General features: G+C 35.1%; 1 protein-coding gene and 1 pseudogene across 5 annotated transcripts in view; both read right to left on the bottom strand.

Annotated features, from left to right (window-relative positions):
• Window positions 1-17,505, bottom strand: part of HACE1 (HECT domain and ankyrin repeat containing E3 ubiquitin protein ligase 1) — a 122,357-nt gene that overhangs the window by 58,367 nt on the left and 46,485 nt on the right. For all 5 annotated transcript variants that reach the window (XR_015251439.1, XM_025926119.2, XM_086707506.1 and 2 more), the window contains 3 exons: window positions 16,455-16,556; window positions 15,477-15,583; window positions 7,938-8,088 (listed from right to left, as the gene is read on the bottom strand). Coding sequence is in view for 4 of the 5 variants with exons in the window: in XM_025926119.2 (XP_025781904.1) it covers window positions 7,938-8,088; window positions 15,477-15,583; window positions 16,455-16,556 (360 nt within the window). In the remaining variant the exon portion in view is untranslated. The remainder of the gene's footprint in view (window positions 1-7,937; window positions 8,089-15,476; window positions 15,584-16,454; window positions 16,557-17,505) is intronic.
• Window positions 6-7,362, bottom strand: LOC147581118 (translationally-controlled tumor protein-like; annotated as a pseudogene).

Here is a 17,505-nt window from a genome sequence, read left to right on the forward strand (position 1 = left end):
TAGGAGAAAAACAGAAGGGTTTTTTTAACATCATTCTTAAACTCCAGGATAAAAAAACTCACTCAAGCAAATATTATAAAAGAGAAAATTTACTCTAGCTACTGTTCCTTTCCCAAGTTAATGTGACAGCAGTGCCTGAAGGTAAATAACAAAACATATGAATGCCACATAAATAACAATTTCTTCATTTATAGCAAAAATTTAATTTGTATTTATTTATTCCTTGGAATAAAAAGGTAAAACCTAAAATCTAACAAAAAATTCATAAGCAATCTTTCCTCTTTTAAAAATTTTCAAATATTTAGTTCTAAAAGCATATATTACTTTTAAATATACAATCCCCCAACCTTTACTATATTCATGTGTTAACAATTTTCAACTGTCTTTTTTCAATTAAAAAAAAATAAGAAGTCCTAAAAAGTCTAATGAACAGTTTGGTTCTGGGGTGCCTGCCTGGGTTAGCTGGTGGAGCATGTGACTCTTGATCTCAGGGTTGTGAGTTCGAGCTCCACAGAGAGTGTAGAGATCACTAAAAGAAATAAATAAACTTAAAAAATAAAAGCTTTATTGTACTCTTTTCATGTAATTCATAGAATTTTGAAAATTTATGGAGAAAAATTTAAAAATTTTACATAGTATTTATATATATGCACATACATGCATATGCTTTCATACACATATACACAAATTCCATCTAATGACTAGCAACTATCAAAACTGACTAGCAAATCCTTAATTCCAAGTAAAGATTAACAGCTTGAAAAAGAAAAAGGGAGGGAGTAAACTGTTTCTTTTTTTTACACTATTTAAAATATTCCTTTTAAAAATAATGAAATGTCTTTTGTAAACTAACAGCAAATGAAATTTTCTTTTTAAAATATTATGTAATCACAAATGCTACAACAGGACTAAGTACTAAAGGAGATGAAATAATTTACATCATCCCTAATAACTAGTAATTTTTAACAAGCAGAAGTATAAATGCCCAAGTACTATCAAAAGAATGCTACCAGGGATCTAATATACAACATCATGTCTAGTTTTCAATACTGTACTGTAAATTGAAAGCTACCATGGGGGCACCTGGGTGGCTCAGTCGCTTAAGCGTCTGACTTCGGCTCAGGTCACGATCTCATGGTTCATGAGTTTGAGCCCCATGTTGGGCTCTGTGCTGACAGCTCAGAGCCTGGAGCCTGCTTCAGATTCTATGTCTCCCTCTCTCTCTGCCCCTCCTCTGCTCATGCTCTATCTCAAAAATAAATAAACATTAAAAAAAAATTTTTTTTAAGTTACTATGAAAGTAAAGCTTTAATGTTGTCACCATGACAAGAAAATGGTAATAATGTGAGTGAAGAATGTGTTAACTGACCTTATTGTGGTAATGTATATGTGTATCAAATTATCAAATTATACACCTTGAGCTTACACAATGTTATATGTCAATTATATCTCAATAAAACTGGTGGGAAAAAAGGTCTGCAAGAACATTTTTAACCCCAAATAAAAATTAACAGTCAGGGTCAAGGAGAAAGATAGCACTTAAATGCTCCTTCATTCCTACACTATTGTTTTGTTTTGTTTTTGCTTCCAACTGTATTAGTCTCTTTTTATTCTTTTAGTAATCTTTCCCAGAGTTCACTACTCCTGTTTGTAGGTGATGAAATGTGTAAAGAATCCACTTCAAATGTTGGCACAGCTATGAGCATGGTCTTTCCGTTTACTTGAACTCAGAATTAAGACTTTGGGTTCTTGTTTTTAATACTGCAGTCCCAGAAGTAGTTCTCACTGTAGACTTATCTGCAGGAAGTCTTATGCTTTCTAGCAGTAGTCTACAACCAGGCTCTAGCTTCCCCAGGACACTACACAGGGTGGATTTAAATATGTACTAAACCAAGAGGCCATTCTCTCAAATGAGTTTAAATGTGTATTTTTTTTTTCTTAAAAACAATGCCTCTACTCCAAATAAATCAAGGTCAAAATCAATGAAGAGCTCAAGATGACATCAGTCCCATTTGTCTAAGTCCTGGTGTTGTGTGGATGAGGAGCCACCACTTATGACAACAGGAGATACATCCAGAGTAACAGCCAAATTTGTTAACATGTTTCCATTTCTAAACCATCATTAAAGGACGTATGTGGGGTCACACCACTCTCACGGTAGTCCAGCAGGGCAACCATGCCATCTAGATTCATGTTTTCATCAATAAAGAAGTGGTCATTTTTGAAATTAGCAAGGATGTGCCTGATTCGTTCTGCAGGCCCTGTTATAAAAGGTTTTACTCTTTCTGGCCTCTGTTCTTCGAGCTTGCCTTGGATTGATTTCATTTGATGTACTTCTTGTAGGCTTCTTTTGTGAAGCTGGTTTCCTGCAAGTGATGGTTCATGACAACATCAACACCAGTGATTACTGTGCTTTTGGTACCTTCACACACATGACCTTCAGCGGAGGCATTTCCACCAATGAACGATCCACCAATGTTACCCTCAGTCCTACCAACCATGTTCCCCTCCACCTCCAGGCACAACCCACCCATGATCTCCAGATGTTATAGATGTCAGAGAACATCTCATCATGACTGATGAGGTTCTGGAAGATAATCATGATGGCATCTGGAGGGAGACAATGGCAGCACTATCTTAGCAGGAGCAGGGAGCCCTAAATGTGGTGCAGAAGCAGTCACAATGGGGGTGTGACGAAGAAGTTGGGGGGCAGGGGGAGTTTGAAAAGCTATATACCATTTTAAATATTACTGTTGAGAATGATAAACTGTCTTTCTGCAAATGAATATAAGAGTTAATCTTTTTGTTTCTTATGGGATCACAGAATGCTACAAACTAGACGATGCGCTTCAGAAAGACCCACAATATTTCAACCAAAAGAAATGTTACTTTTAAATATTAAAATCTTACTTTACGGAAAGAGATTACACAACTATAATTGGAAGTTTAAGAAATGGTTAAATAACATGTTCTTCCAGGAAATTCTTTATCATTATTTTCTAACAAGTTCTTCTGCTGTGTGTTCAGCTTTTCTTCAGGTTTGCAGAACATTGTCTTTTTGAGAATATTTATTTGACTTACTAGATTTGCAAATAATTAAATCAATCTTAAGTCTTCACTTAAACATTAAACCAAAAAGCAGAAAACAAAATAAAGCAAAAAAAGCTCCCCCTATCATCAACAAAAAGCTAGTCCCTTCTTTCAACAAATATTTAGTTAGTACATACTACATAAATAGGTAGGCAAAGTGAGAAACTGATTATACTCTCTGAGGTTGAAATAAGCACCCCTCTCCCCAACAAAGAGGGCTCTTCCATGGTTAGGCGTAGCAGCTGCAAGATTCAGGATCCCTGAGCTGCTTCAAAGGAAGGGTAAGAGGCACCAGCTGCCATAAACACTGAGATGATACCTGTACAGAAAATGTCTTAATTCTCGTGAGCAAAACATCAAACCTGCTGTAAAGAATGAAAAAGAGCATTTTACGTCACTAAAACTTTTAGCTGTACATCACAAAATGAACTTCCAAAATAGAAAGAACAGGTGGTAATGTAAAACTTCTTGAAACAAAAGGCAAAAGGAATAATTGGCCTCTGAATGAGGACTGCAACCTAGAAAAACAGCACACTGGATAGAGATGAAGCCTAAGGCAAGAAATGATACCTGCTGCTCACACAGATGAGAGCACTGGGCCTGAACCAGCAACAACCAGCAACAATCCCATTTTTTCCTTTCTCTCCTTTTTTTTTTTTTTTTTTTTTTTTAATGTAGGTTCCATACCCAGCATGGAGCCCAAAGAGGGGTTCAAACTCACAACCCTGAGCTCAAGACCTGAGCTGAGATCATGAGTTGGACGTTTAACTGACTGAGCCACTCAGGCACCCAACAATCCTATTTTTAAATACTGACAATGTGTAAAAATTAAAGGCAAGTTTTGAATAATCCAGAAATAATTTTTAAAGCCCATATCTGTGTAAAAATGATAGTCTAGAAAGAGTTTCAATAAAGGAACACAGCAAAAATTAAAACAGAATGAGGAGAAAAAAGAAGTAGTACGTCATCTTAGGCCTTTCTTTACTCTTCTCTTTTTTGTATCTTTTTTTTCTTCATTCACATATGTATTAAAACTAAATCCCAACCTCAAGGTATTTTTACCTACAGAGTTTTCCTTTGAAGATCTGTTCACAAAGTTCATGCCTCAACAACAAAAAAAGTACTGTGAAAATAACTTTAATTTCTAACTGTGGTACTAGCCACAGATAAAAAGGATTAAAATAAATTTTTAAAATTAAAAATAAACAATTTCAAGCCTTATCTATGATGCTTTCTATATTCATAAATAATAATGATAAAAACATTAGCTAAGACACAAAGCACCAAAAAAATAAAGATATAAAGCACCGTATATATATCAACTTTTACTGAAAAATGAGCCAATGACTATGGAAAACATTAGCAGATCTCGCCATTGTGAAATATTGCTTCATTTCACATTATTGGCAATCATACATAATTTTCAAAACATTTTAAGTTCTATTTCAAAGCTATAATATATAATCTCAAACTTGCTGGACAATTTTTTAAAAATTTAAGATCCATGTACCAACGTGAGATATGAATTTGACAGGAAAGCATTACTAAATTAAGTTCTTTAATAGTATCTTGAAATACACTCTTGAAATTTAACAGTAAAGTCTCACTATTCTCAACTTGATAATGTCAAATGTTACAATCCAAAATATAAGATTTTGAAGTTAAAAGTTTCTCAATCATTCTCAGCTTCCAAACTTTCCCAATTACAATTTTATGTAAGTATTAATAGTCACAGCTTACTAGTCACAAAAGAAGAGCATATCAAGATTCAGTAAGTCTAAACTGTCTTCCCCATGTTCACACTGCTTCAATAAACATAACTACCTTCTCCTTCAGATGCTCCGAGGTTCCCAAGGCATTAGATAAAAATCTCTTAACACTGAAAAAATGGCTAAGTGTTACGATTAACTTAAAAGATTTCTAAGATAAATCAGAAAACTAGTAACAGGATGTTAAACAATTTCACCTACTAAAACCACATGGCCTATAAACCCACTCATTCGTAATGGAAAACCCATTAGTTAATCCTAACAATAAAGTGACATGTTAGAGTACCTAGTTAATGAAATGGAAAGTAGGGATCAATGGCTACCTTAGACAAAATGTGGTAAAAATTAAAATGGTATTTTCCAGTCTAACATTGCAGGAACTCAGGAAATGGTTATGATCTTTACAACTCTGAATCACCCCACAATGAACAGAAGATTTTATATAAATAGATGACAATGTAGTTTCTATTTTTTATCCTTGTAAGTGGGAGGGCATCATTTTGTCATCCTCCAGTCATAAAATATAATTCATAAAATTATATGTCAAGAGACTAATAAATTTTTAAGAGTAACATTTAATGTTTTTAAAAACGTAGGTAGTTTTGTAATAAAAATGTTTTACCGAAGTGTAAGGTCAAAATTAAAAAAAAAAAAAAAAACAACAACGGTCAAGGCAAAAGCAGTTGTCAATGATGCATAAAACAATCCCTTAAAAAAAGATACTAACAAATGAAATAAGATAGAAAAAAAAGAGCTTTTTGTAATACATATGTCATTGATATAATAATCAAAACAGAGTTTAGATTTCACAAAAGAAAAGCTCAAAGAAAACCAAGGAGATACCCTTTTCTACTCTGTTATACCAGTATTGACTGGCTAGATAGGAAACTAACATTTTAAATCAAGCACAAAATTCCTATAGAGATGCCACAAATTAACACATACTTATTTTCTGATCATTACCAAACACATGGCAGACTCAAATTTTAACCAAAAAAAAAAAAAAAAAAAAAAAGAAAAACCAAAAAAACAAAGACAAAAACAAAAAAACAGACAATAGTGAATATAATCTATACCCAATTTGGAGAATAGTGACTTTATCTATACCTGATTTGATTTTCTATTCATCATTATAGGTAAGTAGAAAGGATAAGCAGAAAATTAAATCAGCACAAGCCATACCAGAATACATTAAGAACAACTGCATGTAATGTGACTATTTAAGCAGTAAAACTCACTTAAAATAACACTGACAAAATAGTGGATCAATATTTAGATTCAAATTTTACAAAGATAGTAACTTATGACTCCAAACTAGTATTGAAGAAGTGGTACGTGAAAAGCCAAAATTTGAATTACAAAAAGTTGTATAACTGCCTTCTTCCAGGAGGTGGCACAATAGGGGAAAAAAAGGAAAAAAATAAGAATCAATCTCTTTCTCTCTCTCTCTCTCTCTCTCTCTCTCTCTCTCTCTCTCTCTCACACACACACACACACAAACAGATGAAAACTCTTTTCTGCACTAACTCTTGAGAAACAGTGAAGAACACAAACAGATGCAAGACCCTTACACACATCTTTCTAAAAGCCTATTGTACCTATTTTAGCTATTAAAATCCACCAGTGTCAAAATGTTTACAAAGCACTTATTTGTAGGTGCCCAAAAAGTTCCATTAAGAAAAGAATCACTTAGCATTGGTCATTAGTTTTACTTCAAATTTTACAGACAGTAAAGCTGTCAATCATAACTAGTTTTTTAGAAAGTGACAAAAATGTTTATATCACTTTTTGGATAGATAACCTATATTTATACTCAAAAGACTATTTAAAGAAATACAAACCTTCATGAACCCAAAAGCAAATTTTGTACCATGAACATTTCTTAAGATAAGTTACCTTTAAAAAGCTAATATGAAAACAGTTATAAAGTTACACATTTGTCCAAAATCTGAGTTATTTAAAAATACGCCTCAAGAAAAAAAAAAGCCTTAACAATAACAATTATAGCCACATTCATTTTGCTTAATTCATAAAATTATACTTTAACTTAGGTAGCAACACTGTCTTGGGTCTTACAGGAAGCAGCTGAAGCAATACAAATATTTTAAGCAAATATCTCAGGGTGCCGGGGTGATTAAGTCAGTGAAGCATCTAACTCTTGATTTTGGCTCAGGTCATGATCTCACAGTTCATGAGATTGATACCTGCATCAGGCTCTACGCTGACTTTGATGAGCCTGCTTGGATTCTCTTTCTCTCTCCCTCTCTCTCTGTCCCTCCCCTGCTTGTACTCTCTCTCTCTCAAAATAAATAAATATATTTTTTTTTATTTTTAAGAAGAGAAAAGAAATACCTCAATGATTCTTCCTTGAAGAGTCCCAGGAATTAATTGGTAGTAAACACAGGAAATGAAAGTAAACTTACTTTTAAAACACATATATGGACACACACATTAACTCCCTTCTGAAAATATGCAATAATAACCTCTAAATAGAAACTAGGTATTTTCAGAAGGGAGTGGGGAGAAGGAATGGGTTATATAGGTGATGGGGATTAAGGAGGACACTTGTGATGAGCACTGGGTGATGTATGAAATTGCTGAATCACTATATTGTACCCCTGACACTAACATAATACTGTATGTTAACTAACTGGAATTAAAATAAAAACTTTAAAAAAAATGGACACAAGGAAAAAAAAAGAAAACTAGTTATTTTCTTTACTTCTGAATAATTTTTTAAAAAGCATGATGGCTGCATATTGCTACATTTAAAACCCAATCCAATTTAAAAAAGTAATCCAATTTAAAAAAGTAGATTTAAGTATTAAGTATCTTTACCCTTTGAATACAACACTAATGGAATTAAAATGTTACTTGTAAGAAAAATACAGAAAGCTTACCACTTAAGAATTGCTGTTGATTACACAGGGATGAAAGGAGAAATGTGTGTCTAACTTAAAATGTGATAGGAGTATGAACCAAACTTAGTTTATGAGGTTTCTGACTAATGAATGCATGCTTTGTCACATTCATCTCTTTTTTGTCTATCTTATTAACAACATCATATACTTTTCTGACCTTGAACACCTGGCTTCTTGGAGTTTTATTCCCATTGTAGCCCAAATCGATTCCATTACTGGGAGAGGATGGACCAATTCGAAAGACATGACAAAATATCCTCACAATCCTTAAAAGGCTCTTCATTTGAGCATCATAATTACTAGACAAGCTGAAAATAAAAGTTAAAATACGAACAGGTTAGGTGGAATAAAACAAATTACATCTTAAAATACTTAATTTAAAACATTTTCATCACAGTAATCATCTGTTTCCTAATATAACTAGCGAAGTTCCTTCCTATTGTGATAGGGAACGGAATGCTTTGTTTAATAGGAAGTTGCTATACATTATTTGGATTGCATATGAATGAATTATTAATGTTTAAGCAACCAGAATAGAACCAATAATCAAAGCACAAATATGAAGGAAAGCACCAACAGTTGGTTTCTTGAGGCATCAACTTTAAGCAATCTCTAACTTTCACTTCCAAAAGTATATTTATAAATTAAACGGACTCTTGGGAATTCTGAGGACATTTCACAGAGAAATAGAAATGTTGATTATGTTCTCAAGTCAACCTACAACTCTATTGTAGAAGCTGAACTTTCTACTCTATCCATAACCTCATTTCCCCTCCTCACCCCAGAATAGTAACCAATTGTTCACATATAGCAGAACACTTACAAATTGAATAACCTTAAAGTTAACATCAGCATCAAGGCAGTTCTCTAATGGTAGTCTTAGTAGTCTTATGACTGTACATAAATATAGGATATACACACCACTGTGAAGAAAAAAAGAACTCAAATCCAATTAACACAACAATACTGAATATAATATAAACCTTCTTTGACAAATCAAAAAGCCCTTCATAATTTTATAGTGCCTGGGAATTGTTCATCATTACAAATATCAATCAACTATTCTTCCATAGAGAAATTGTAGGAGTTAGGCTAAATCTGTATTGAAACGAGTGGCAGATCTTTAAAAAAAAAAAAAAAGTTTGTTGTTGTTGTTCAGGGGGTTGTTTAATTTGGAATCTCTAACATCAGTTATCTTGTATTTTAATGGTAGCACAAAAGCAGAGTAAAGAGTTACATAAACTTTTGGGCAGAATGGTTATGATTATATATATTAATTATCATAGCTTACCCTAAATTCTCCCAAGTGTATTTTACCCAGCTCACAGAGATGAAAAGTCAAGGAGATGAAAAGTACAGCATAGGGAATATACTCAATAATACTGTAATAACACTGTATGTATGTATGGTGACATATAGTAACTATACATATCATGTTGAGCCCTGAGTAACATGGAATTGTTGAATGACTATGTTATACACCTGAAATTTACACAACATTGTATGTCAACTATACGTCAATAATAATAATTTTTTTTTATTTTATTTTATTTTTTTTATTTATATATGAAATTTATTGTCAAATTGGTTTCCATACAACACCCAGTGCTCATCCCAAAAGGTGCCCTCCTCAATACCCATCACCCACCCTCTCCTCCCTCCCACCCCCCATCAACCCTTAGTTTGTTCTCAGTTCTCAACAGTCTCTTATGCTTTGGCTCTCTCCCACTCTAACCTCTTTTTTTTTTTTTTTTTTTCCTTCCCCTCCCCCATGGGTTCCTGTTAAGTTTCTCAGGATCCACATAAGAGTGAAACCATATGGTATCTGTCTTTCTCTGTATGGCTTATTTCACTTAGCATCACACTCTCCAGTTCCATCCACGTTGCTACAAAAGGCCATATTTCATTATTTCTCATTGCCACGTAGTATTCCATTGTGTATATAAACCACAATTTCTTTATCCATTCATCAATTGATGGACATTTAGGCTCTTTCTATATAATTTGGCTATTGTTGAGAGTGCTGCTATGAACATTGGGGTACAAGTACCCCTATGCATCAGTACTCCTGTGTCCCTTGGATAAATTCCTAGCAGTGCTATTGCTGGGTCATAAGGTAGGTCTATTTTTAATTTTCTGAGGAACCTCCACACTGCTTTCCAGAGCGGCTGCACCAATTTGCATTCCCACCAACAGTGCAAGAGGGTTCCCGTTTCTCCACATCCTCTCCAGCATCTATAGTCTCCTGATTTGTTCATTTTGGCCACTCTGACTGGCGTGAGGTGATACCTGAGTGTGGTTTTGATTTGTATTTCCCTGATAAGGAGCAACGCTGAACATCTTTTCATGTGCCTGTTGGCCATCCGGATGTCTTCTTTAGAGAAGTGTCTATTCATGTTTTCTGCCCATTTCTTCACTGGGTTATTTGCTTTTCGGGAATAATAATAATTAAAAGGATTAGTAGGGTGAGTGGGTGGCTCAGCTGATTAATCGTCCGACTCTTGGTTTCCGCTCAGGTCAAGACCTCACAGTTCTTGGGTTTAAGCCCCGTGTTGGGCTCCGTGCTGGCAGTGCAGAGCCTGCTTGGGATTCTGTCTCTCCGTCTCCTTCTGCCCCTCCCCCACTCACTCTCTCTCTCAAAATAAACAAAACAAACTTAAAAATAAAATAAAATAAATAAAATGCATAAGTAATGTGGAAATAGCAAATGCCTACTTCTAAGAATTCCAGTGTGTAAGTGCCAACTAGAGCGTATTTTCTCTGCTGGTGACATGTGAACCCAAAATTTCCTGACATTTTCACTTCAATATTCATGTTGTTTCTCATTCTAAGAATTATTAAATTGTTAAAAATATTCAATAAAAATTAGCTATCAGTTACAACTGTTAGTAAAATATGACAGTTACTGCTATCCATACTGTATTGAACTGGGATACCTACATCATATTAACAAAATTTTTTGTTCTAGTAACTTTGTATTGATTTTTATGTATTTGTCTTTATGAAGTGTTTCTAATTTTATATCATAAGATTGTTGACACTGACAAAACAGAAATGTAGTTTGGCTGAAACTACTTCCTTCTTTTATTGTGTTGTGACTATTGGAAAAGTTAACTATGATGACTCTCAAATTTTTCTATGAGAAAGAGGTGAATTTGACTTTCCTCTGCAAAATTACCATACATTTAAATATTTAAATAACTGATCTAGGAAATATTTCATGACTTAAGAAGTATTTTCTGAACAATGGAATCTGAATATGACTCTCAATTATAAACACTATCTAATAATTTTATATTACTATAACCAGTTTAAAATTCTTCCAAGCTGAATCACTGATTTAAAAAACGTTATTTTTCACTTTACAACAAGTGAAATATCTTTAGTATTATACAAAAATATCACAAAATCTAAACTTCATCATATCGTTCTCCACTTGATCATAAAATGGTAATTTCTTCCCAAGCCATAAGGTCTCAATATAAAAGTTTTAACATTAGTTTCCTAAATCAAGGCCCTATCCATGAACTTACCTTTGGTTTATATGTGAAAGTATACTTTCATTCAATGTCTCACTAAGCAAACAGCTGTGATTTCTCTGTTCATTTGCACATTGATAACTATCTTTATCTTTAATCATAAGTATACAGAAAGTAAGATAATTCACTTATTTAGTCAAACACATTATGTGCAAAAGGGACTGCAAATAAATATTTATTATCTAGGAGCACCCAGGTGGCTCAGTTGGTTGAGTGTCCAACTTTGGCTCAGGTCATGATCTTGCGGTTTGTGAGTTCAAGCCCTGTGTCGGGCTCTGTACTGACACTCTTGAGTCTGGAGCCTGCTTCAGATTCTGTGTCTCCCTCCCTCCCTCCCTCTCTCTCTTTCTCTCTCTCTCAAAAATAAATTTCAAAAAACATTAAAAAAATTTTTTAAGTACATATTTATTATCTTTAGTAAATATTCCCAGAATTGGTTAGACAAAAGGCTATCCATTTTTTCAAAAGTAAGCTAATTAACATCTCAATTGTCACTAAATATATATTTGAATCAGTTTTCTTAATTAAAATTTCGATTAAAGCGGCCAAAATTATATCCCATTGTGGGTTAAGAAGCATAAAATGATTTATAAATTAATGAACAAAAGGGAGACAATTTGCAAAAGTACCATGAAACATAAACCCTCAGGAGGGAGTAATTTGTATTTGAGACCCTCTTATTCTACCTTGGCAGCTGTGAGGCAATAGAAAACATATATATTGGTCTCTACCCCTGGTTCCTGGTACAAAGCTCCTAAAACCCTCATTATTTCCTAAGTAATAAGAGCACTAGGAACATCTTTTGTTCCAATATTTGGTCTTTGACTGCTGTTCCTGATACAGAGTTCCTAAATCTCTTGTCATTTCCTGGGTGACAGCAGTTGTCTTTTGTTCTACTGAAGTGAATCTTAGTGGGCTCCTGGATGGAGGCTGGTCACCAGAAAGACTAAGCCATGATTAGAAGCTTAGAATTTCCAACCCCACCCCCACGTTATCCAGAGAGGGGAGAAGGACTGGAAATGGAGTTAATGATCAACATGCCTACAGGGTAAAGCCTCCACAAAAAGCCCAAAACTATGGGGTTCAGGGAACTTCCAGATTAGTGAACACGTCCACATACTGGGAGGGTGGCACCCTCAACTCCATGGGGACAGAAGTTCCTGTGCTCGAGATCCTCCAATACCTTTTTCTTTGTATCTCTTCATCTGGCTGATCATCTGCATCCTTTATTGTGTCTTTTAATAGACTGGCAAATCTAAATAAGTGTTTCCCCGAATACTGTGAGCTGTTCTAAAAAATAACCAAACCCAAGGGGAAGGAGGTCATGAGAACTTCTAATTTGTAGTGAAGTCAGAGAGAAGTTATGGCTAACCTGGGGATTTACTACTTGGAATTGGCATCTGAAAGTGGGAGCAGTCTCGTAAGAAAGAGTCCTTAACCTATGAGATTTGATGTGTCTCTAGATGGATAGTTTTCAAAGCTGAGAAAAGCTGTACACCAGCTGGTGTTCAAAGAATTGCCTGGTGTGGGGAATGAAGAACCCACACAACTGGCGAGAGTGGTAACAGTGTCAGGTAAAGGTAGTAAAGGAGAAACACGGGACTTCCCAAAACAGTAAACAACACAATAAATTCTAATATAATTCTAATAACCAATACTCACTACCAATCTCAAGAAAAAGATACTTAGGGGTACCCAGGTGGCTCAGTAGGCTGAATGTCAGATTTCGGCTCAGGTCATGATCTTGCCACTGTTAGCGCAGAGCCTGCTTCAGATCCTCTGTCCCTCTTTCTTCCCCTCCCCACTCTCTCTCAAAAATGAATAAACATTTAGAAAAATAAAAGAAAAAGATACTTAGAGCCCCAAAATGGCCATAATTAGCAGATTTCATAGAGCATTTGAAAAGTAGCACTGTAGGTGGTGAGGCAGTGCAGTTTAGTAAAACAGTTTTAAAAGTCGTTCTGGCCATGGCCCCTTTTTTCCTACCGTACTTCTGTTCCACTCATCTCCCTGTTACTTTTTTTTTTTTTTTTTAATGTTTATTCATTTTTGAGAGACAGAGAGAGACAGAGCATGAGCGGGGAAGGGGCAGAGGGAGGGAGACACAGAATCTGAAGCAGGCTCCAGGCTCTGAGCTGTGAGCACAGAGCTCAACGCAGGGCTTGAACTTACGAACTGCGGCATCATGACCTGAGCCGAAGTCCGACGCTCAACTGACTGAGCCACCCAGGTGCCCCTCTCCCGGTTACTTTTAAGAGCTAGATTGGAACCCAGAATCTGCTCTCTATTAATGAGAATAGGAATCCTCACTCTTCTATGTATTAGCTTGGTCAGTTGCTAACTTCAGTTTTCTTCCACGTAAAATGGAAATTACTACCTAAATAACAAAATTATTGTGAGGTTTAAATAAAATAATGTATTTCAATGCTCCTTAGCTTAGTGTCTGGTTGTAAGTATTAAAGATGAACTTAAAATAAAACCATAAACATTTAAAAACATAGGCCTTCTCTTTACTGTGGAAAAGCAAAACATAGGACAAAAGATTTAGGTAGAAAAAAACAGGACATTTTTCTAATACAGGAAAACAGGGTGTTTAAAATAATCATCATTATCTCTGGCATTTTCCATTTATATAATCATCATCACCATCTCAACTATGGGCCAAACATTATGGTTGGCACTTTACAGTATCTTATCATTGCATTTTTACAACAATTCATTAAGAGGATATTTACTACCATTTTCCAATAAGGAAAACAAAATCCTGACTAGGCTGTAAATTAAATACAGGGAGAGATCTTGTCTGTTTTATTCACAATCACCTACCAGATGACCTGGGGGGATGGTAGGCACTCAAAAGTATGTATTAGACGGATGGGTATATGAAAAAGGGAAACTCAAAACAGTCACTTGCTGAGATCACCCAGTAAATAGTGATATCTGGATTTAAACCTGAGTCTGGCAGACTCCTGAGCCATGCCTTTAGTATGTCTGAATCACAGAAAGCCCTCATCAAATAAATGGATTAATGGAAACGACTAAATAAAATGAGAACATTATATAAAGGTGAAATTCAATGAATCCCATAAAAAGAATCTTAAGTAGTCTCAAAGTTAGAAACTGAATTATAAAAAATTAGCAAATAGTATAGTGAGTAGAACTGAAGAAAGACTTAATGGCTAAAAGAAAACAAGAGGGTAACCTTGGTACCACGGAGTTTAAGGGGCCTAGCAAAGATCCTTCTACATAAATGTTATAGAGTGTGATTCTGGTCTGAGTATATGAAAACCCCAAAGGAAGACAGAAAGGGGCTAACATAATGGACTTGACAATGTAGCTGATATATAGAAATATGGAGTTGGGAGGAAGAAACTCCAGTTGCGACCACAGAGATAAGACCATGACCTGTTCTAAGAGTTGGGTGTACTAAGAGAAGTGAAATGAAAACTACCCAGGGAAAAGCATCCATATTAGAAGTGGGCCAAATTTATAAGCTAAGAAAGAATACATTAACCATTTCTAAGTGGCTGTTTGTTCCTATTTGGGGCAGCTAACCATATACAATAATGTAAAGTTGCAGGAAAAGGCATATATAGAAATGCAAGTAATATAAAGGCATTACCTCCAAGAACATAAAAATCAGCCATTAAAACCATAGCGTCTTTTGGAAAGAATACAGAACTGAACAGAGGGGGACAGTTTAGGGCAAACACTTTGTAAGGAATCATGAAGGTATGCTGAGACCCTGAACAGTAGCCTGTACCCAGAGTTCTATAAATTAGAGATCACGATTTGATTCCCAAACTATTTTCTTGGGGGAGGAACAATAATAACAAAAGACTCCTAAATTTCCTTGATTCTTCTTCATGTATATTTTACTTAGATGACTAACCTATCATTTTATAAAATTTTAGAAACCTATCCAAATCTAAAGTAAGTCCCTATTTTTCTTCACTCTAGAGAGACTAAAATTTCCCAGTAATAGTTGATTGCTCTGGTTCGTTAAAACAAAACAATAATAAGTCAGCAAAATTTTAGAACATCTTACCACTGACAAAAACATCCAACAAAATAAACTATTCCCAGAAAAGCCTGAAAGGAGACAAAGCTGACAGATTCTGCTGCCTATTGATTTGCTTATATTTTGAAACACTTACCTAAGCAGTTTATGGCCATTTGTTGTGGCAACTTCAGCAAGGCTTGTTAGAATCTTCAGGTACTGGCTTTCACTTTGCTGAGACAAATGTTCCAGAACTTGTCGTAACTAAATTTTTTACAAATAAAAAAATGTGATTACACAATAATCCATTAAACTTTATCAAGAAAGTAAGTACCTATTAGTTTAAAAAGTATCCCAAAGCCATCTAGTTTAAATCAACTCCTTTACAGTTATTTTGCCTTACAAAAGCTAATACAGAGATAAGATGACAAAAAATCTTTTCAAAATTACCCAGTAAAAAAGCAATAGAAAACATAAACAGAAATCACCAAGTTCATTTACAGAAACTTAATTCCAAACTTCTAAAATATAAGAGAAATTCAAACTCTGCAATTTTTCAACGAGTAAAACTATTACAAATAAACTCAATAAACTAGTGATTACTAATGATACTATGATATTCCTCCTTAGATTACTTTCCCCTACCTCTGGGGAAAATTCTAATTATTTTAAGCAAAAACCAAAGACCCAGAGGACAGAAGATTCACAGGGCTAAATATCAGCACAAAGTTTATTAGTGTATAATTCATACTTTCCTATAATGCAGACAATTTGAATTATTAAAATACTTGTAATAATAAAACTACCAAGCACATTCTAAAATGCCATATATGGGGGCGCCTGGGTGGCGCAGTCGGTTAAGCGTCCGACTTCAGCCAGGTCACGATCTCGCGGTCCGTGAGTTCGAGCCCCGCGTCAGGCTCTGGGCTGATGGCCGAGAGCCTGGAGCCTGTTTCCGATTCTGTGTCTCCCTCTCTCTCTGCCCCTCCCCCGTTCATGCTCTGTCTCTCTCTGTCCCAAAAAAAATAAATAAATGTTGAAAAAAAAATTTTTTTAAATAAATAAATAAAATGCCATATATGATAAGCATGAATAAGGCTTATTCTTTTACAAGCTATTAGCACAATTACATCACCATGTTTTCTCGGAGATCTTCATTCTGTGTCATTTGAATAATTGTCTGGAAAAGCCTAGGGTGATACTGAATTAATACTTCACAAGTCTCTCCATAGCCACCCTAAAAAAAAAAAAAAAAAAATAGATTTAAACTTACCTAGATTTTAAAAAAGTTCCTAAAGGAAAACTAGTTTCCTCTACATACCAGTCTGACACTGTATGTTTAGGTTTCCACACCAAGAATTTCCCAACTGTCTGTGGACACCAACTGAACATCATACAACTTAATTCAATCCAAACACAAACTAGCCAGAGTGAGCACGGGCTCCATGGGTTCGAAGCTCAGTCTCATAAGAGCGCCCCCTCCTTTAGAAGCCATTCACAAGTTCGGGCCACCTATACTTCTGACTAAACCAGCTATAAGTCAGGATTTCTCACAAAGACCTCCTCAGGTTTGATAATCTGCTATTTGCTGTTTGATAACAGCTCACAAAATTCAGGGAGACACCTTACTTAATATTACCCATTTATTATAAAGGATACAACCCAGCAACAGCCAAATGGAAGAGATGCATAGGGTAAGGTATATGGGAAGGGGCACAGAGGTTCCACGTGCTCTCTGGGCATGCCACCATCCCACAACTTTGATGTGTTTGCCAACCTGGATACTCCCTGAGAACCCCACTGTTTATAGGGTTTTTATGGAAGTTCCATTACATAGGCAGGATATTGGTCATTGATGACTGAACTCAATCTCCACTCCCTCTTACCTCACAGGGAATGGGATAGGACACTGCCCTATAGTCACATGGTTGGTTCCCTTGGCAACCAGCCCCCATGCTGAAGCTTTCAGAGGCTTTTAGCCACCAGCCATCTCATTCACATACAAAAAGACATTCTTATCACCCTGGAGATTCTAGGAGCCTTAGAAGCTCTTGTGTCAGGAACTGAGATGAAGGCCAATATATATTTCTTATAATGCCATAGTTCCTATTTAAGGATCATATTCTTTAAAAAAAAAAAAAAAGCTAAAATAAAATAGAATAAAATCAGAACAAAACAGAATAAAA

The sequence above is a fragment of the Puma concolor genome, chromosome B2, assembly GCF_028749965.1.
Source record: "Puma concolor isolate L17-30 chromosome B2, mPumCon1.1.hap2, whole genome shotgun sequence".
Classification (NCBI taxonomy): domain Eukaryota; kingdom Metazoa; phylum Chordata; class Mammalia; order Carnivora; family Felidae; genus Puma; species Puma concolor.